This window comes from Nipponia nippon, unplaced genomic scaffold (assembly GCF_047370975.1).
Source record: "Nipponia nippon isolate SJK-2023a ecotype South Korea unplaced genomic scaffold, ASM4737097v1 scaffold_19, whole genome shotgun sequence".
Lineage (NCBI taxonomy): Eukaryota > Metazoa > Chordata > Aves > Pelecaniformes > Threskiornithidae > Nipponia > Nipponia nippon.
In genome coordinates, this window is record NW_028262335.1 from 2,988,444 (window position 1) to 3,010,498 (window position 22,055).

Below are 22,055 nucleotides of genomic sequence, written 5' to 3' on the forward strand. Positions count from 1 at the left end.
GTTGTATCATAAATCTGGTCCTTTCCTTCCTCCCTTTTAAAAAGCACCAGCATTTGCTCAAGATACAGTTTTAAAAGGAAATTTTCATCCTTGTGCTGCACTCGCTCATTAATTATTTACCAACACATTCACAATACAGCAGCATTGATCGCAAATTTGTAATTAACTTGTATTTTGCACTTAAAGCAGACGCTCACATTCTTTCTGTGCCATCGTCCCCCCCCCATAATACCAATCCTTTGAATGTTTTAAGAATTTACTAGAATATTCGGCAATTAGTTTTACATGTGGGTCCTTCCACGAGTGTGGCTGTTTCTTGGCTGCATGATTTCACGAATAGATTGACACAGACTCCGATATCAACGTTTTACTTAGAGAACCGCAGTTGTTTTTAAGTTGGCATTGTCTCCTCTAATGGCTACGCTTATCCGCTGTGCAAAGGCTTCTCTACCCCATCATTGCATTCTCTAGGGATGATACCACAGAAAGATAAAAGGCCAGAGGGTAATTATACTGCTTTTCATTTCCACTGATCTCAAAGTATTTTGTAAAACACATAAATGCCTCCTACACGCGAGCATCAGATCTAAAGGATTACCCGGTAAACTATAGAAAGAAATATGTTTGGTTATTTTTCAAGGATTAATATTAGAAAAACTCCTTTTATCTTCTTCTGAAATAATTTTCATTTTGCAGCTAACCTATTAGCTTGGACGTAGAAGGATTTGATAACAGATGGAAGTACCTCCAGTAGTACAGATACTTCTACTACAGTAATAGAAATACAGATAAATTTGAAAATACAACCAGAATTACGCTGGCCATTTTACATACATTCTCCCCAACCTTCAGATGAGACCCGCTAAGTTTCCAAGCTAAAATAATTGATCCCACAAATACCTTTTTCTGACTTCCAAATCGAATGACAGGTCTTATGCTCAAAGCTCCTCAGACAAGGGTGTTTTGGGTTTTTTTAACTAATGTGATGGATAAGCTAGAAAAGAGCCCCAGCTTGCTTCTCCGCAGCTGCGCTGCTCGTGTTGCACCAACAGTAAAAAAGCAGCTTTTGTTGGTAAACCAAGCAGATCAGATGTCTATCTGTGCTTACAGTTAAAAGTGCTTTTGAATAAGGAGGTGCCTTTTCACGTAGTTGTTTTGTGATTTACAACTCCACTTCAAGAAGTCAAAACCCAACACGGCAATTCCTAGGCCAGCAGTCGAAATGAAAAAGGGGAATGTATGCACGGCCACGTACGCGGGGAGATCCAAGCCCACTGGTTTAGCGCATCAACTGAAGGATATTATTGTCTGTTACACCATAATGGTCATAATGTTTTCATCCGTAGTCACGCAGATGTTATTCAGACTTCTTACACCTGCTCCTCTGCAATTTGGAATTACTAAACAGCCCCTAAAAATAAAGTGCTCTTACACAGAGGGGGAAAAAAAGAGAATATTGCCTCTTCCCAAAGAAACAAAAGTCAATCAGATTTGCAACCAGGAATTGTAAAACTCTTATTTTCTTATATAATGATTCTTACTCTGGGATATCTGGAGAGGATAATCAATAGAAGGAAGTTTCTCTTCTGTGATGACATTACCATATGGAGCAATTGTTCCTTGACACGAAGGGAATTTCTTCTGATAAGCTTTTGAGCAGAGTAACAGGCATTTGCATCTTTGACAGCAAAGGACAAACTGAGTTTTTAAAATATTACTTTACTGATTTTTATTAATTGGCATCTCCTTTGTTCCCTTCTAAAACAAAGGCATGAGCACATTTGTAAAGTCTCTCCAGGAAGACTAGAAGGTTAGATGGAAGAGCGTTTATTTTTGATTGGAACATAAGTCACAGATAATCATTGCACATCTTTCTTATTCCCTTTAATAACTAATGTCTGTTACAAGGTTACTACTGTCAACATGCCCAATATGTCTCTATTGGCACTACCCAGAACAAAGCAAACAAACAAAATTAGAAGGCCACTTTTGGGTCAGGTAGGAAAAAAAAAAAAAAAAAACAAAACACCAACCAAAAAGAAAATTCAAAATTATCACAATTACCTATAGTTCTTCAGCTGGCAAAATGCACATTTGCATTTCTTGATTGCAACATTTCAATTTGTTTTCTCTTCCTGGAATGACTAGGAACACTGAAAACGTGGGGCTGGATTTTCTCCTTCATTCATGGGTCTTTCCCAAATGTGCTAGAGACTCTGTGGTTATTACCAAATATCAAATGAGCAGCAGCTTCTAATCCCTGGCTGGGTAAAAGCAGGGAAGAGGAGAATGAAAAAGTGAAAAATAGCAACCTTGAAACAATTATACTTAAGAAAAAATGAGAGGGCTAGTCGCTTCATTGATTTTTCTTGTCATTATGTGAAATGATCCAGTGAATTAAGCAAAGACGACCCTGGAAGGCAAAATACGTGTCTTGGGGAGAAAGTATGCAATAGCATAAACCCCCTTGTTCAGCGTAATCTCTCTTGGACCTGGGGGGGGGACAGGGAACGCAGCCTCTCCGCGGGCCCCGAAAACCACACACACCTTTTCCAGCCGCTGCCATGGCACTGCTGGTGAACACTTCCATGGACTTAATGGACCAGCGAGATCCCGATGGTACAACTGGAGTGACTACAGACATACCAAGTGATTTCCAGCAGCATTAGAGAGAGTTTAGGATTCTTGGCGCTTCCGAAAATAAAATACAGTAACTAGATGCAACTCAGTTTTTTCAGAAGAAAAAAAAAATCATCTTCAATTTTCCTGATTCTATTCTTTAAAACATGAGGTTTAATACTGTTTAGAAACCTCCATGCTGCAAATCATGTATGCAAATTATTACATAAATGCTAACTTCTAGTAACATCATCCCCACCTTCTTTTTCGTGTGTAGTACGTTGAAAGACGGATTTAGATTCACACTAGCAAATCCATTTGAATTTCCAATCAGATATAACACCAAAGTTTCTGCAGTTTCACTGTTACGCGTTCAAGCATTGCTAATGTTATGCGTGGTTTAGACATTTTTAGGAAGAAAAATGGAGTGAAAAGTAATGAAATGAAATACTTTGCTGCAGCTCAGAACTTCATGCTTGAACGGGCTCCAAAACGTGGAAGGCTTTGCCTTGTCTTAAAGTAGGAAAAAGCATTTGAAATAAGCTCCTGAACTACCCAGCTTGCATATCCTCCACCCAAAGCAGCCTCCAAAAGCTACAAGACTCAGAGCTGCACGGTCACTGCCAGGAACCTTACAACCACGTCTATTTTTCCCATTTACATTCCCCGTGCAGCCTGTGGGCTGGGTGCACGGCCACGAAGAAGGACAAGCAGCATCTGCTGGGCCAGATTTGTCGGGTAAAGAGGGAAGCGCTGTGGTCCGTGCAGATCCAGAAGAGAGTCTCTCTCCACCCATGGGTGAGGATTTTTACCCACCGGTCTGTGAATATTTATGGCTGCAAAGCGCAGCTGCGCTGGAGCCGGCTTGTCTGCACTGTCTCATCCTGAAACATCCCTCAAGACTTCGCGTCGCCTTTTTTATTCATGCTTCAAAGAGGACATGCTACTCAAAATGCAAGTTGGTTTATATTAAACACTTGTACAGCCTCTGTTATTACAGTGTGAAATAGATGTAGCTTAGCACTACAGACCCTATTTTGAACCTCAGGACCTGAAGCACACAATAATTCAATAAACTGCAAAAAGGCCTACAGGAGAGCTGTGAACATGGATTTCCCACATCTCGAGCGGCTATGAGTAAGTTATTGTGATAGTATAGAGAGGGAAGGAGATGCACATCCACAGATAACAGTATGCAGATGGCTGCATAGCAATACCGCACGGAGGTCAGGCATATTTTTTACCAGCACGGATTACATCTCCAAAACCCGCTTTATTGCCAGGTGGCTTGTTTTCAGAGCGTCGCTCCAAAAGCAAGAGCGTACGTTTCTCTAAGGAGGAAAGAGCCGTTCCTCCCAGAGCTCTGATTTTACCTATCATTCAACAAATCCCACCTCCGCTGCCATCCCTGGTGTTCCCATAACAACAGAGGAGATGGCTCCTCCGACACTCGCTCCCCTCGCTGCTCATCTACAACCCAAGCAGCAAAGGGGAACCAGATCTGCTAAAATACTTTCAGGATCTTCAAGGACCAGGTCCTCACCCAATAACTCATGTCACAGAGAGTGACATACATCTGCAATAACTCTCATATTCATCCAATATCCATTTAAGGGTTTTTTTAATATGAATGAAAACATAAGCCTGTAAAAGTTAAATAAAAAAATGTAAGTGCAAAGCTGGAGAAAAAAAAATTCAGGCTGAAAAAACAAAAATTTAAGAGAACCTCAAGTTTTGTAGCCCTTAATTTCCCCTGAATCACAGTGAGCTTTACATATTTAATTCCATGAAGTAGTTTTACAACTCTCTACATCCTTTTCTATGAGAAATAATACAGTATACAATAACACAGCGAAGCCTAAAGCATTTTACAGAAAAAACATTGCGCCGTACATGATGAGCTGTAGGGGTGAGACGTAAGCAGTAAAACAATGAAGGATGTTTGTAAAATAAATACAAACAGAAGAAGACCTAGTAAAGTTAATTGGAAATTCAGCAAGGAAAACAGCTAATACTTGCTTGGAGAACCTTGCTCTTCCATAAAGATTTGGGATTTCCTCCAAGGGCTAATATATATGCCTTGAAAAAAGGTCTGTCCAATTTGGTCATATGCCCACAGTCTGAAGAGTTAATTATGTGTAAGTTTACTTAATTATTCATCCATTTATTAGCCACTCGAGCCCTAGAAAATATGGCAATCCCTCTTCTTCACACACGTTACTCTACTATCACGCAACAACCCTAGCAACTTCTTTCTCATTACATGCTTATTTCTGTTTATTAAAGGAAATAACAGCACCACAGCAGATCCTCGAAACATTTCACACCACATGCAAAAATATACCCTGAAGGGAAGCATCTCACAGCAGACACACTTCTTTCCATGTAGTAAAACAAATGCAAGGAGCCATTCATCAGCCTAACAACCCTCTCCAGCACCCAAGAAAGTCAGGAAGATTATGGGTTTGAGGTTGTAACAAGAGTGACTTCCAATAGATGCCTATCATTCCTCAGTTTTGCTGCAGTCTGTCACTAGGTCAGGCTCATGCTGTGCCGTGTTCCCTCCCCACAGCAGGCTTTGATAGGGAACGCGGGTACCTAAGGGGAACGCGGGCTGCTCCTTATCGCATTGACCTTTCAATTGCTTGGCACTCTGATTAGCTGTTCTTAGCTAGAGAGCCATAAAAATGCTGTCACGTCTCAGTGACAAGACTAGAGAGGGCTGAATAGACCATCAAGCCACAAAAAAATCATCATCGAGATGATGCATTAGAGTACTAATGGTTTAGACTTGTAAAGGGGGAAAAAAAAAAACCCAACTGGTAACGTAGGCAGAAAGCGGCACATGGGGTTTATTTCCTAACAAGAAGTGTCATAACTAATTCTCAGGCTGCTTATGGAGAAAGGTTAACCTAGCCTCAGGTGCATTTGCTGACAAAAATAATCAGCAGGTCATAGAAGTACCAGCTGATCAGCTTGCTTTGCTCGCGGGCTGATCCCACAACGATTCCTCATGCTGCCACCCAGGACGTCCGACAGCCGCGGCGTGTGCTGCACGAACGCCCACAGCTCGGCCCGCGCGGCAGGCGTCTCCCGATGCTCGCATTTGGAGTCAGGTGGCTGTGATTTTAAGGAATACACCAGCTAGTTGGAAGAGTCCTTTCTTTTGAGGTGTTCAATACCATTCCTCGCTGGTCCAGACCCAGAAGACACCAAGGCCACCTCACACACAAGATTCACATTTTCCCTAATCCCTTTTTTTTAAAAAAAAAAAAAAAAAAAAAAAAAAAAAAAATCAAGGTGCTATCACAGCTAACTAAATGCCTGAGCATCTCCCACAGAGATGGACAGAGCACAATGTTGGATGAGAAACTGCAAGAGATGCTGTGCTCTGTGCTGGCAAACGAGGGAGGAGAGAAGAAGTTTCCAGATGAGCTATCAGTGTGAAAAACCCTCAGGCTGAGAGCTGGCAGCTGCGTCTGAAAAGTGAAGTTTTTGGTAGGTACCTACTCTGTACCTACCTCTGTACCTACCAAAAATGAGGAAAAACCTTCATTCCTCAGGTATGCCGTGTGTAAAATGGGAATAAACAAATAATATTTCATCAAGAGTGTTGCAATATTTATTAATCCCTTATGTTGGCTGAACTAATTAGCAATATAAGAGTTACTGAGAGCAATTCCCCAACAGGATTACCACTGAATTATGAGAGTAATTGTTCACCAGAACTTTATTTAGCTAGAACCTCTTCTCTGGCAAGAAATTCTATGTGCAGCTTGCCCTAAGCTTCAATCACGTAATTATTTTAGGGTGAGTTATTTCTGACCTGGGTAACTCCAGGCTTCCTCGGGGTACTGCAAGCAATGCCAAGCAGTAATTTCATTCTCCTTGCACTCACCCATGACGCAAAGACTTTTGTCGCTTCCTTGGTCACACTGTCCTAGCATCGATCCTAAACAGGCACCAGGCAAAGTCCCGTAATAAGCACAGTGCACGTGCTCCAGGCCAATTTGGGGTCATCTACTCTAATATGAAGCTGAGTTAAATCAAATTGATGCAGTCGAGAAGAATTTCCAAGGTTGCCTGGGACCGCAAATAAAACTTTTACGCAGAGCACGATTACATGAAAACTCACTGATGAATTTGGACTGATCCCCAGAAGCACGAGAGGCCCTTGATGTGACTCTTGTAAGAGTTACAGTTTCCCAAAACATTTTTTATTTCCTTGAAACACTTTTTTTTTTTTAAAACAGCAAAATGGCAGATAGCAGACCTATTGCTAAGAGAAAATAATTTTTCTTTTTGGATTTTGCTATTCAGTTTGGGAGGCTTCCACACATAAAACTAAGTGAATTCTCACAATAGAAAAAGCCATAGACACAAAAGCTCTGATTTTCAAGGTGGTTTTGGGTTTTTTTTGTTTGGTTGGTTTGTTTGGGTTTTTTTTTTTTTTACTGCAGGCGAGACAACCACCACAAGATTCTTACAGCTGAACATTTCTTGGGCTTCAATTCTCAGGACACATTTGATTTGTACCAAATGTGGCCTATTTGATAAACCAAATGCTGCTGCTTGTAATCATCAAATTACATTAAATTAGCCTAATTACCCTGAAATGAACCTAAATCTGTACAGATTAGCTGACCTGAAACAGCTATCATCTCATGGAATTAGATTTCAGCCTAGGATCTGCCAGACTCATCTGCACACCGTAATGAGCGCCCCCCATCTTTGGGGTAACCACGAGCCACCAGCAAAGGCAAATTTGACTGCAAGCGCGGTGCAGTTGGTATTATTGCAGGCTGAATGAGTGGATGAGGGGTAGCCTGGAGCCCAGAACAGCTTCACTTGATACTGGAAATTAGGGCGAAGCACCAGCAAGCAGCTCCCGTTGCAAGCGTATTGCCACCAGCCAGAGACCAGCGATGGCCACGGGACCGCAGGGCGCGCAGGGAAGCCCCAGCGCGGCTCCCTGTTCTGGGGCTGCCCGCTTGCTGCAGTACAAACATTTTTCCATCCATAAACTCAGACAAATTTGAATCGGACTCGAAGGGAGCTCTGCTTTGCAGCGTACTCTGCCTCCCTCTCCTGGCCTGTTCCCAGGCATTGTATGAATTAAAAACTTTGCAGCAAAGTAAAATGAAAGCAGCATTGGCCAGATTAGGATATTTGTCCATTTAAGGTGCCCAGAACCTATAAATGAAAACAGTGGAGCCCTGAGGAAACCCTTTCCATCATTAACCTACCGACCCTGCACCGAGACTTGCAAAGACAGAGTTTGCCATGGACTGGCAGCTGTAGCAAATGCCCAACGAAAGGAAAGACAACAGACAAGCCAAACCACCTATCATCCCTGCTTAAGAGCACAAGCATGGGTATCAAAACCTAACAGTTTCTACTCAGCCTTTCTTAAAAGAAAGGATGACAATCACGCACTCTCATCAATGATTTTAAACTTATTACAAAATGCCCTCCCCAAGGGAAAGGGGGGGAACATCAATCTGAAGCCATGATTCCCTAATTCCACCAACAAGAACAACAGCAGCAAACCTCAAGTGAAACATCACCAAGCTCAATCCAAGTTAGGGATAGCAAAATCCCTCTCTCCACAGGGAAACCAGAACTTTCCTGGAGTGCAGTCAAACAGCACTGTGGCATTCCCAGGTAACTGGGGCCGGCTGGGTTATAAAAGCTAAAAAGGGAAGGGAGAAAAAGAAAAAAATTACTAAAAAAACCTGTTCTACTTACAAGGCAAAACAGCAGCTCCAGCCTGCACTTGCTTTTTTATGTGGATAAACGTAAACGTATGCTTAATTGTGGGCAACATTTGAAGTATCAGACTTCTAGATGTATCTGGAATACAGTAAAATGGTCAGGATCACTAGGATAACCAGCACCAGACACAATTAGATTCATGCAGTTAGATTCTTGAGAACCTCATTTGTATTTCAAACTTTCCTGTGCGTACTTTGCCATCAAAGCTGGAGATAATGTTGTCTTTGGTTTTTTCCACAAGGTGAACAATAGATATTAAATAGCAGAAAGACCCTCATGAAACGACGGCACTCATTTTGGGCACCTCCGATTCTAAGGAATATCAAATTTTAAATCAAAATGCAGAACTCCATGGAAAAAATCTCACTTCTGAAATGCCTTTTCTGGGGTTCCTACACGTGTATAAATCTTTACAGGAGTTAATCCAATTTAACCAATTGTGAATGTTAAATTGCCCTTCTAGTTATTTTACAGTTTGCCTTGAAGATAGAAGCTTTTTTGTATCCGCAAAAGCATCATTTTGCTGTTTACAGAAAACAAATCCTAGCTTATCAATTCAGGTAGCTGACATTTATAACTCTTGATGTATTTGCTGTACTTCCCACATTATTTACTAAAGCCCTGGTTCTTCGGGGAGGGGAAGAATATTTCTAGAGGACATTTAGAAACAGAAATCCAAGCCCAAGAAGTCTTTTTCCTACCTTTTTTTTTTTTTTAAGCAACCAACTCAGCTGGGGCCTCCCATACCTGACTCAAATCCATAGGAATTTGTGAGGATGGCTCGTTGGTTTTCAAGTCCGCATGTTATCAGCATGTTAACAAACACCCAGCAAACCGAAAGATAAGCTCGTGAAAAACAAACTGCTCTCAGTTCTGCAAGAGGCCACTGGAAGTCTATTCCCCAAGCTGAATATGAAACAAATAAAAAAAAAAAAGCAAAAAACAAGCAAGCTTTATGTTTCTTTGAGAACATTTGTGCTATCTCACAGAATACATTCCAAGAAACAGACTTTTTTTGCCCAAAGCGTCTTTTACTTGAAGACAGGCGCTTGACAGGCAATGGGGATCCGTACACGGCCGCCCAAGGAGCTGGTTCCCCCGCACCACAGAAGGAGCCCGCAGCACAGCAGCGGCCGGGGGTCAGCACCACAGCAGAAAGGACATTTATTTTTAAAATGCCAGCTTTTCTAGACAAACAGAGTTATCCAGGTTGTGGGTACCGGCCATAGCCACACACAGACTGATGGAGAGCCGTGTCTGAGAGAGGGGCTGGATTATTTAGTGAGATTTTTTTAAAGCCATGGATAGAGCTGTTTTTAAAAAGTCCTTTGCCATCGTTACCTACCCGCAGGTGAAAGCAAGAGAAGGAAGCCCAATTCCTTTGCAACCATGAAGACGACGTCTTGATTTAACCTGTTGGTTGACAAGTAACTGGAATCTCCCCAGACTAAACAGGGCCCTTCAAGCACTCTGCGCTGGAGGTCTTTAACACAGCAGGAGAAATAAGACAACTCTCTTGGCAACCTGCTAACGCAATACCCAGTGAAGCTGAAAACGTTTTTAACAGTTACTGGAAGGAATATCCCCAGGAAACGCCTGGAAAGACTCTGCTGCCTCCAGACGAGGCGGTATCTTTGCAGACAGACTGCAGGTCACTTGGGGCGCAGATCGGCCTGCCAGGGGCAGGGCGAATACCTGAGCTAGCATGGGTACCCAGAGCCCCTCCTGCAGCAGCTGGGACGTAAGGATAAAAAGAGTAAATTAACCTACCCAGAGCTCTGTGGTGCCACAGCCAGGTCACTCTTAGTATTTCCAATTCATTTAAGGGAACTGAAATATCTTTGCACCACACTGCACCTGTCCCGCAGAGCTTACAGTCCATTCAGGAAAGCATTAAACCCTTATTTAAAGCCTATAGAAATTACATGTACGCTTCCAGTTAAGCACACAAGTACTGTTTATCATGGAAACACAGGGTCTTTGTGTTAGACCTCTGTCAAACCAGCCTTGCATACTGAACACAGAAAAATAAAACCAAGGGATCCTCCACGTATTAGAGCAACCCTGGCAAGCACTGCTTTGGAAGATTTAAGCGGGGTTGGAGGGGTACGTAGGATTTGTCCTGCCTTCCTCTGCTGGGGCAAGCTGCAGCTGGAACAGAGAGCCGTTACCTGTAATTCCCAGCCCCTCCAGATACCGCTGTGTTTGGATCAAGCATTGCAGAAAATACCACGTAAGTGGGTCCTGGAGTGGCAGCGTGCAAAAATAAATTACATCCACTGGAGGCGTGGAACAGATGGAGCACGGTATATGAACAGAGAGCAATTCCCAGGAATTGCGCAGGCTGACTTTCCTTGCTGTGCACAACTCGGGCCAGGCTCACGCCCGGAGGAAGGGCAGAGCCAGCCCTTTCTCCTCTCCCTCCCCGGCTGCACAGAACAGAATATCCCATCGCCCCGGGAAGCGCTGGGATGGCCTGGTGCTTTGCAAGCTTTTGCGGTGCCTGCTCTCCCTGCTTCACCTTTCCCGGAGGTGTCCCAGTCACCGCGCCATCAGTCAGCAATCCTCAGGGCTATTCTGGGCAAATCTGAGGCTGAGCTGTTTAATTTTGCAGCCACTGAAGCACGCTGTACCTTCGTTTCGGTGTCTGCAAAATCAAGCTAATAATAAGCACCTCTGTAAGATAAGATAACCTGAACAGCTCAAATGAGGGGCAGAAACTATTTTTATCCAAGCAGAAGGATGCTGCAGGGAGAATGAGGATTCATTTTGCTGCAAGCTGTGTACACTCAGAGAGCATCAGACACCTTTCATTTTGCCAAGCCTTTACAGACACACTCTGAATTTCCCAAAATTTAACTCATTTACTTTTTTAACCATTTAGTTGAGGGCAGCAGTTCCAGCCTCCTCGACAAATGACAGGCGGTACCGTCCCCACACAACATAGCACATCGTGCTGCAGCCAGCAGGAACCAGGGCGCTTGGTCCCTGGATCCAGCAGTGGATCACAGCACCGAAAGCCGGTGGGGAATGTTAAGCACGTGCCCAGGAGCTCACAGAGCATAATTGCATTGCTCAAGTAATTGGGTGATCAGGAAAAAAGGAATAGTAGAAATACAAATAAAGCTAATTACCTGGAACTTACTCTCACCAGGACAGGCAGCGAAGCCCAGCTGGCAGAGCAGCACTAATGCAGAGCTTGCACCCAGATGAATGAGTTCTATAATCAGCCAGGCTCATGGCAATTTGCCCCAAGGTCACCATCTCTAGCTCTTTTACTGGGAGCTGTTAAAAAGTGCTTTTTGAATCAAGTCTGACAGAATGATATTGCAAAAATGCCCAGACGAATCAGCTGACAACACAATCCTTGGGACACAGCAATATTTTCTCTCTTCTGCAGAAAAACCACCAGTTTCTCTATCCTAACCTGTTTTCTCTTTACACAGAGGTTTGATGACACTACACTCTCATGCCCAGAACTAATGGAATCAAACACAGCTTCCCTATCTCATACATCCTCATATATTTTATTTCATTCAAAGCCAGGATAACGTACAGATATTTCAAGAGTAATGTATTTTGGCTCTGTAGGAATGTTTTGGTTTGGAAAGGCTCAAACGTTTTTAATTTCATCACTGCAGCCATTGCATTAGCCAGGATGATAAAGCGCAGAGGCAATACCTCAGCCTTGTTCAGCTCATTTCCCAATTAAAACGTTGATGGCTTGAATACGTTCTAGTAAAATGCTTCCATTATTTCATCAGAATTTAGGCAACTTAAAAATATCCACTTACACAATTCTCAACTAGCTATATAAAAAAATCCCTGCCTTCCGTAAAATAGGATAAAGCCATAGTAAAGGCAAACACCTTGCTTAATGCCTTTCATTCCACTTTCCTTTTAACAATGCACGGCCATTAAAATTGCCTCAAAGAAAGAAAGGATAACTGATTCATGTTTGTGGCTGCAAAACTAATCATACACGTTTTCAGTTCATTATTTTGGTGTCACAAAAATATGATTGTTGCTTTCAATTTGAAGGAATTATTATATCCTTATACTTTGCTGTTTGTGAACGTTAATTGACAAAACCAAATTTGTCTGTCAGGAGTGCAGATGAACACTACCCGTAATTTAATCAGGAGTAAATCAGCTGGCAAGTGGTTACTACACAGATGCTGTAATAATTGAGTCTCTTATTGAGATGACAGGGAACAATTTATATTTAATTTATGCAAAGAGAAATATTTTCAGTATTTTCCTTCTGTTTTCTGTTGTTGGGGTTTTTTTGTCAGATACTTAATGGCACACAGCAGTCCTAACATTTTGGAGAAGATTTTCCTCTCAGTTTGAAGAACAAACCTCTCCTGCTGCATATTATACATATAGACATAGGTATGTATACGTAATTTCATACTTATTAGTATGCCCACAGTCACCGTCCCCTCCTCCCTCCAGTGGCTACTCCGGGCTGGGCTGGAGCAGATTAACCACGTCTCCGGGGATTCGCCCAGCACAAGGGCCTCTCCCACGGGGCAGAAGCGGCCGAGGAGTTACCTGGCCACGGCGCGGGTGGGACGCAGACCCACAGCACTGGGCATCTTGCTCAGGGCCCAGCTGCTGCCGCCTGCTTAATCGGATCCCAGAAGCCCAGAGTACTGCTTTGGGGAGTGCGGCCCCAGATCCATCATTGGAAATGTGGATTTAGCTGCAGCCTATGTCCAGCTTTCCCCACTTCTTTAATACCCAGATACCCTAATTTCCCATTGTTGGAGAATACTGTTTTTCTCCCCTCTTCCAAGCAGGTACAACCCATCACCCTCAGGACACGATCTGCTATTTGGCCATTAGGAACAGCTAGGCTCGGCAGTAAGAGACCCCTGACCCATCGTCTCAGCCACGCACCGCAATTCCCATGAGTTCTTCAAGTCTGAAAAAACCAAACCAGGCAAACCACTCGCAGATAAACCCTCCAATCTGTTGCACCCCATTTTGCTCACTGAAATGCGGTCTCCATTGATTTCTCATGCACTTCACATTAATATCTCTAGACTGTTAGCTAGCCATTGGTTTTTGTGCCCCTGCCCTTCGGAGCCCTGTGCAGCACCCCTGGGTCACCTGCGGCTTCCCAAGCAAGTAGCAATGGCACAATATTTGTGTGATTGAAAGAACATTGTAAAGCAATAAAAGGTACAACCAGCAAGTGAACTCCATCCACAAGGCACTGATCACTGTTTTCCTCCTGGGGAGCACAGCACTACCTAACAAAGTGAAGGGAGAGACAGATGTAACTTTGTTTTATCCCTAGTAACAGGTTATTTCACTGGGTGGAAAAGAAAAATATTAGTGATCTTCCCATTTCATTTCTGTGGCCTTAATCTATTCAGCTCAGGCAGGAGCACGTCATCTGTCAAGGAGGATTTTTACTTATTGCTTTTCTGGGGAGAGGTAAATGACTTTTTCTCCTCGTGCTGGAGCTGGCCCCGGGGAGAATCAGATTATCCTGTTCTCCCCTAAAACACAAGACTCAAAGGGCTTCCGGAGTAGTTTGTTTTTGATACGTTTCTTGTCATCTCAGAAAAACAAGGGTTTGGTTTTGATAAAAACACCACCTTTTTCTACACCAACGCACACAAGGTTATTTAGCACGACAATATCACGCACGGAAAGTTAGCAGGGATCTCGTCTACACGTTCTCCAGCACCATAGTGATAAGCACAGAGATTTATGTCGGCTGCTTTCAAGCTGCTGAAGCCTGCCGTAACACCAGGATGCAAACCCGGATGATAGCTCCACCCCGAGGGAACAGAAATCTTCAAGAGCAGGCAGATTTAGTTAAAGGAAAAAAGCAACATTCCCACCCTTGCCATTGAATTTCTATGAAATAACAGTCAGGCCCTAATTTTGTAACGTTGCAGTAAATAATTTTCTGTTCCAGGTTTCTGCAGGGCTGGCCAGCAGTCTGACAGCTTCTGGTACCTGCGTTGAGCATCACAAGCCCATGGCCCAGGAGGACCAGACTCTTGGGGATCACCGAGTTCATCTCGCATCGTTCACCCCAATACCTGCTCCTGCTTCTTATTTCCCCAAAACAAGGAAATCTGCTCGTGCGCAGACCTAACCTGCGGCACACTAATTAACCAAGACTGCTGCAATCATCTTTGGAAACAAAGGCCCTTTGCTACACGTGGTCTTCTCTTGGGACAGCAAATGAAACAACTTGTTACCATGAACAATTTATTACTCATTAATGCACGTAGGAAACCTAATGTGCTAAGTACCAAGGAACCCTGATTCCGTGTGGTCTCAAACCAACCGATCCAAGCAAATTTTATGCTGACTGTTTGCTCTTGTTGTCCATGGGAGGGAAGAAGAGCTGTCACAAAAGATTTGCTCAAATGCTCTTGTAGCTGGAGCCGGAGCTCAGTGAAGTGTTGTACTTAAGGAAACCCAGGACCAGAAAAGATCGCAGCTTTGATGCAAACCCATTAAATCATCTTTTACCATGCATGTGCGGCAGAAAATAAGAGGGACACGGCTCCCTAAGTGCCTGATGGACACTGTTAACCTCAGCTTTTGGGAAGAAGGTGAAACCATATCACCTGCGCTCCTTTTCAGCTCCAGGTAAAAGGTTTGAAACCAGATCCTCTTTGGTTGGTGTTTAATTAAGTCATGGAAAATCGCATAAGGGACTGAAGGACAAAAAAAAAAAAAAAATAGAAGAGCACAGATGGTAAATGTTCATCTCCTCAGCCTCATTTTGAAAGGTCAGAGATTTCCTTCAACATCTTATGAGAGGCTGAGATTTCCCATAAACTCCTCCCCAATTGCCTGATGCATGCTTTGGATCAGCAATCATATTAGTGAAGTTTTCTTAACAAAGGACTTGGCTACAACGGAGTTATTAGGCAGAGAAATGTCCCACAGGCAAATGAAGTTACAGGCAAGCACTGATCTGTGGTTTTGTTTTGAAAGGACCCTCCCTGCTCCGCTGTGACTCTGCTCCTTCATGAAGCTGTCAGTGCTGGGCTTCCCTCAGTCCTGGCTTGTGCGTTAGAAAACGTGTCTGCTGTGACTCTGCTTCCTTTCTCATCAGGCATCGCGTTGCTGTCGACTCAACGCCTTATGATCACTTAAAAACAAGTCAGCGCACCTACAGTGTCCGATGCAACAAGTAGAGGCATTTCCTTGAGGAAACGTTCAAGGAAATATTCAACGTTCAAATTTGTTCAAGGAAAATTTGCTGCCTTCTCCAGTAAAAAAAAAAAACTGAACACAAACAGCACCAAGGGCCGAATTACTCCTTGGCTGGAGCATCAGTACAAACAGCAGCACCTTCGCTACCATCCGAGGTTCTTCGCTTTCAACTCTGAACCCTGCTCGCGGTTTCCCCATTCATTGCTGACACTGTTAAAAACTCTTTTTGCTACCGGCATTTTTCCGGTGCAAAACAGCAAGGGGGGTGGGAGTGGTTTCCCCAAGGGGAGGTGAAAAGATTGCACCTGCAAGGAAAGGAAAATTTGGAAACAGCGTGGGAGAGGAGGACGGCTCGGGCCCCCAAGAGGCTCTTTGCCCCTACCGCTCATCGCAGCGCGAGGCGGCAGACGCACTGCCCGGCATGTTCTGCCGCGAGAGAGCCGCTGCTTTGTATCACAGCCTAAGTCTTGCCCAAGCACTGTTCAACGTCAAGTGCCCTTCTTTCCCCTCCATTTACCTACTCAGAGAAGCACCTTGCCGCTGCAGAGGAGATGCTAAAGGAAACATCGCTGTGTTTTGAAGTTTTCAGATGAGGTTTTGCTCAAGTTGTGTTTCATGGAAAAAATAGAAAAGCCTAGAGTGACACGATATCTCCGTCCAGACAGACACGCAAACACAATCTACGATTCAGCAGCGCTCTAGGCTTGGTTCACAGTTCAAGGCACATTCAGATTCAACACACATCAGATTTGCAGTCTTTGCTTCAAGGAGCCCAGATCCCGAGGAAAACTTCATCCAAATCAGAGGGTACATAGCAGATTTTTTAAAAATGCTATTTTGTTTGTTTAAAAACCATAATCAGGCACCAGAAGAAAGAATCCTATGTTGCATATTCAATGTTTTGTTTGCAATAAGATGCTAGGTCAGATGAGATTCCAGGGATATCGTGCTGCAGGACAAAGATATTGCATAGGTAATGCTGCATCTCTCTTTCCTCGCACTCCTCTTGAGAGGAACTGGATCAAGAGCTAAACTACAAACCTAGGAGAAAAAGGCAAAAGCTTTGAGCCACATTAATTTCCATAGAAGAACTCCTGAGAACTTTGCACCACGTCCTTAATTTTCTACTTGGCAGCCAAACCAAACTCACATCCATTTGTGGAGCAACCATCAGAGTGGGATACAAAATACACATACTGGATGATATATATGTAATTGAAAGATAATATGTAAAAGTTTCAGTGCAACATCTTAAAGTCTGGGTGTCTTTCAAATTACTTAAGCCTTCTTGTTCATTCTGGTCACATCTTGAACTGAATTTCTTATTTCATAATCAATGGAAAATTAACTGGCAAGATATAGAAAAAATTTGGAACCTAGCAAATCAGCAGCATCTGTGAGCCAAAGAATTAATGGAAAATGACAACCTAATGGAGCAGTGAGCCAGAGAATACTACACAGTGATAAGTCCAGAAAACTGCATTATGCCGAACAAGTTGCTTGGAATTTGCCTGCCTATAAAGAAAGTGATTGCTCTGCTAAGCCTAATTCTTCAAGAGAGCCCGTAACTCTCCTTGAGATCAGGCCTCGCTCCATATATATTCAATACTTCATAGGAGGGCAGCGGGGAAATACCCTTCAAATTCTCAGTCTCACTTTTAAGTTTGGTAGCGCCAATCATAAATCTTTCAGACAATTTATTTTTTTTTTAATTCAGAAATCATCAAATGGAGAAAAACCTAGAGTTTCATTTTGGTTTCAGCAAAATTTATAGCAAGAATCTGTGTCAGGGTCCAATTCATGCTTCAAACAAGAAAGATCCTCCAGCATTGCCCGGTGGACAGGACTTTCAGCCAAGATCGGGAAGATTTAGGACTGGGTTATGAAGCCAGCCTTTTTCTCAGTTACTCCTTTTGAAAATCATCAGCTTGTACTTAGGTTGGACCAGATGAAAAACCAATCAACCTGCACGGCTTGCCCATGAAATGAAAACCTTATTCTCTGAGCAATCCTAGATAGGAATTACAGTCCCTCTTTTGAAATTACTCTCTTTTGCAAGGTGACCGTGCCCCCAGCCGACGCTGTCAGATCTTTCGGGCATCAGGCAAATTTAATGCCTGCAACAGCAAGGATTTACTGCCTTGGGGAACTGGAGCTTTGTCGGTGAACTCCCAAGGCAGCGAGTTAAGCCAGCTGCAGCCTTCCCATCTGCACTATTCCCTGTGCTCAGTGCAAATAGAAAAACCCAGGTAACTGCAACGTCCCAGCAAACAAACTTACTGAGGCATAGTACGCTTGGTAAGGTAAGCGGCAACAGTGCAGTAGGGTAGAATAGGAAAACAGAAAACTCATTTTCCAGAGAGCATCCTATGCAACGTACAAGTAAGCAGTGCTTCAGAGGTTAAATAAAGACCAAGTGCTTGTGCAAAGGGCAAAACAGCTTTGGAGCAGGGCTCCCATACGACAGCATACTCTTTAGGCTAATATTGTGATTACCATGGTACGGCCTAGGGTATTATGCAAATCTACAAAAACTGCGCATGAATAATCAGCCAATTATGCAGAATCGTTAGCACAAAAAAAAAAAATCTTTTCAAGTCTTCCATCAAATGGGAAAATGTACAGCTGGCAGGAGAAAAGTTAACTTTCAAGACATTCAGTGTTTGTTTTTCAGAGCAAGTTACTGAAGTGCAGCATTAGGCGAGAGGGGAGACGCGTTTCCAACAGGGTGCCATACTCTCTCCCCCCAGGACAGATACTGCTACACAAAACCTAAGGCACATTCTGCAAGCAGATCCCAGCTCTTCTTGCAGGTGCTTTGGAGGAAGAGAGTCCTTATAACAAAAGCAGAAACCATAAAAAACATGAGATCTTTCCAGGTGGTACATGAAAGTTGTGTTGTCAAGTCTGTGATTTATTTGGAGTTTGGCATTTCTCCTGGCACACAGTCTGACATTTAATTAAGGCCAGGACCTTTATCATTCAAGCATATCACAGCATTATTAAAAAAGCCCAAATGTCACCAACGACAGTGATGTGGTGCTGGGTGCCTACAAGTCTTGCCTCTGAAATTTGGGCTGTACAGGTCAGAACTTGGTGTTGCAAAAGAATCACAGGGGGCAAGATCTGGGCTTATGCTTTACAAAGGCACTTGCACAGCCCTATACAACATAGAGCCCTTTTATGGCCCTATCCCAAATGTCATTTTTCCAGTGGCATAGGACACAACTAAGTATGCGGAGCTTGGTCTCCCAAACCCGTGCCCGCCCCTGTTTCCTTAGGGCATCCTTCCCACCCGCATCGACACCCCGCAGTGCGGCGACAGCTCGGACAGCCGAGTTTTACAAGGCCCTGTGAGCACAGACACCCACAAACATATCGGCTGAAGTGCTGCTCTCGGGTACACTGCGTATATATTGTTATTGCCATAAGAACAGAAAGCTCACGCAGATGTAAATCACACGCATGTAGAATCTACTCATTTGCTTTGAATGTCAGTGATGTTCCTGGCAGCCATCCTTACATTGCATTGCACCTGGTACCCGAAGGCTGCACGTGCCTGAGAAGACATCTAGAAAATTCTACTAAAATGATCCACCAGAAGGAAGAAAAATCCTATGGTTGAGCTACTGAGGAGGGATTCAAAAGCCCTAGATTCACAGGTTTCCTCTCTGGCATTTCCCTGTAAGAAAGGGAAAGGAAAAGCAAACAAACCTAAAATTGCCACCTGTGTTTTCCCACCTGGTTGGCCTTACTAACTTGGAAAACAAACCCTCACCCATGACCGGGGCTTTCTCACACATCTCGTCTTTGTATAACATCTGACATACTGGATCCACAGCCTTTGGACTGATCCCAGGCCATATAATACAAAAGATTAATACCAAACTCTCTTGAAAAACCACCTGACATTTCTTTGGAGGCAGCAGCATGATCACAGGCTTGATTAACTGAGTAGCTGTCAGCTAATGAGTCATTCTCCAGCTCAACCTGTGAAAGTACCAGGAGAGGCCCAAAGAAGTCACAGAGATCTGCAGCAAACCCCTGGTACATAACATTTTGGATCTCACCACGTAAATAGAAACATTACAACCCAAACGTCATTAGCTACAGAACTGGTTGGGGAGAAGAGAGAAAAGAGGAGAGAGAAAGAGGGAATGGGACATTTTGGAGAACATATTTGCCAAGATACATGCACCATCACAAACAGTAATAAGAAAGTACCAGTAGGTCCAAGTAAAACAAGCCCTAGAAATTCAGAGCGAGCGTTGTTACGGCACCATTGCAAAACCCCAGGCTTTCTCCACAGCCATAAGTAAATAAATACATCCACTCTCAGAGCTACCTGTAAGCAGGGGTAGAAAGAAGAGAGCAAATCTCGTAGAAATCATTATGCCAACCTATTAGTCTTGGGAACTCTCCTATGAAGGAGGATGCTAGCGCAAAGCTCTGGGGCCCTTCGTGGACCGGTGCTTCAGAGCACCTGTGCGGAGCAAGAACACCAAGAGGCCAAAATGGAAAATTTGGGATTAGGCATGTTACACACTGCCTCCTTAATACCCAAAAGGCAGAGACAACCAATAATCAGGCCCATCTGTAGAGACGTTACAAATGTAGGAAAACAACTGGAAAAGGAACAGAGCTTCCAGGTGCTGCAGTAACACAAACAGCCAGAAAAGGCAAAGGAGATAAAAACAAACACTTTGTCCTTCCTAGAACTGAATACCAGCGCAGAGATCCACACACCTAGAGACGCTCCCTACTGCAACAGTCACCCTCCAAAACAGCACATCAGCCTCCGGTTTGAATGTCATTATTTTGAAATTGGAAAAATTGCTATACGTGCTGTGTACATACGTAAACGTAATGGTAACTTCCACTATCAGGTGAGGGCAGCTTTTTCCAGTCCACATTAACCCAAAACAAGCAGTCATCCCAACCCTTGCCTCAAATTTGTAACTGCTTGGACACAAAGCTTCTCAGTGGCTTTAGGAGAAGCTGAGGCAGGCGTGCAAACGCAACAGGGGTCACTCCAACTTCGCCTTGGGAAAACACCGGGTTTGGGGAAGAACTTGGGAAACAGGACAGGGGAAGGCAGGGATTAAGGACATAGCAGACCAGGAGGTGAGATATAGGATGTTGATGTTGTACGTGCGCGCGTTCCCCTTACCTGCTTCCATCAGCTGGCACTGCTGCCCGAACACTTGCGAGAAGGTAACGGGGCCCGCCGCAGAGCTGGAGGTCACCGGAGAGGAGTCCATAGCTCTCTTCGGGTCCTTTGTGTTGGTCATGGGGCAGAGCCCAGCAGCTGCGAGAAGCCTCCTGTCCCCCGCAGATCCTCAGCGGGCAGGAGGACCCCCACTGAGCAGCGGCACCTCTTCCCACGCCCGAAGGGTGCTCCTTTCTCCCTTTTCAAGGGAGAGTATCAGCGTGCATGTTTTCAGTTGGGCGTCATCGATATTTTCATTGAGACCTGTCTCTGCCCCTTCCAGGGGTTTTGTGGTGTGTCCTAGGCAGGTCTGGTGGCCTCAGGCACAAATTAGCATTAGGCAATGAGGATTGACCCCTTCTGGGGTATCTGCCATAGTTACAGCAACCGTACGAGTCTCTTCTCTTCTCCTTGTGGAACCGAGATGTCTAAACCCAGCAGCTACCCTGTCCGTCAGCTTGGGCACATCTCCTCTCGGGGAACACAGGGAGTTTTCCCCCGCGCAAGGTACCGGCAGCCTCCGTCCTTCCAGCCCCGGCCGCTGCCCGTCCCTCTGCCAGCCGCCACCGAGGACGCTCGGAGATGCCGGAGTACCAGAAAGATCTCTGCCTCTCTCCGGGGTTTTGAGCCCAAGCTCCGCGTTAGGAAGTTAGAGGAGGCTTCCAGCCGGTGAAGCCGACAGCGGAGGAGCCCCCGGCCCCGCCGCCCCGTGCCCACGATGGCCCCTGCGGCTGCGGGGGCGGCGCGGCGCCCTGCCCGCCGCCGGCAGCAGCCCGCAGCAGCAGCCTCCGCTCCCGGCGGCCCCGCCGGCTCTCGGCATTAGCCCCCCCGTGGTTTATCCCTTCCTTCCAGCCCTCCCTGCCTTTCCCCCAGCAAAACAGGCGAGGGGGAGGAGATTGGAGCCGCCGTTAAATAACATTTCCTCTGCCCTGCTGCAGTGTCCCTCCCTCTCCCCCTGCCCTGATGCAGCGGCTGTTCCCGGGAGCTCTTCTGGAGGCACATGGAAGTGCTAACTCAGCCAGGCAGCAGAGAGCCGCTTGCCTTAACCCCCTCATTCCTGCTCGCTGAGATGCTCGGGGGAAAGGGGGAAGGGGGCCGGTACCCCAGCCCGCCTCCGCGGTGCCCTGGCTTCGCCTGCCGCCGGGCTGCGGTCCCCGCCTTGCTGGACCTCCCGGTGTCAACGCCAGCCAGGGCGGTCTGCATGGCAGAGGGGCCAAGAGTTAACTCCCAGGCAAGTCTGACACAGCTGATTCGT

The 22,055-nt window shown here is 44.8% G+C and overlaps 1 protein-coding gene across 2 annotated transcripts in view; it reads right to left on the minus strand.

Moving 5' to 3' along the window:
* Positions 1-21,616, minus strand: part of KAZN (kazrin, periplakin interacting protein) — a 234,163-nt gene extending 212,547 nt beyond the window's left edge. Inside the window, exon 1 of one of the 2 annotated variants that reach the window (XM_087755447.1) lies at positions 20,762-21,616. In XM_087755447.1, the coding sequence (XP_087611573.1) occupies positions 20,762-20,882 (121 nt within the window). In that variant the 5' untranslated portion in view covers positions 20,883-21,616. The remainder of the gene's footprint in view (positions 1-20,761) is intronic. The other variant, XM_087755446.1, reaches the window with a different exon arrangement.
* Positions 21,617-22,055: the final 439 nt, after the last annotated feature.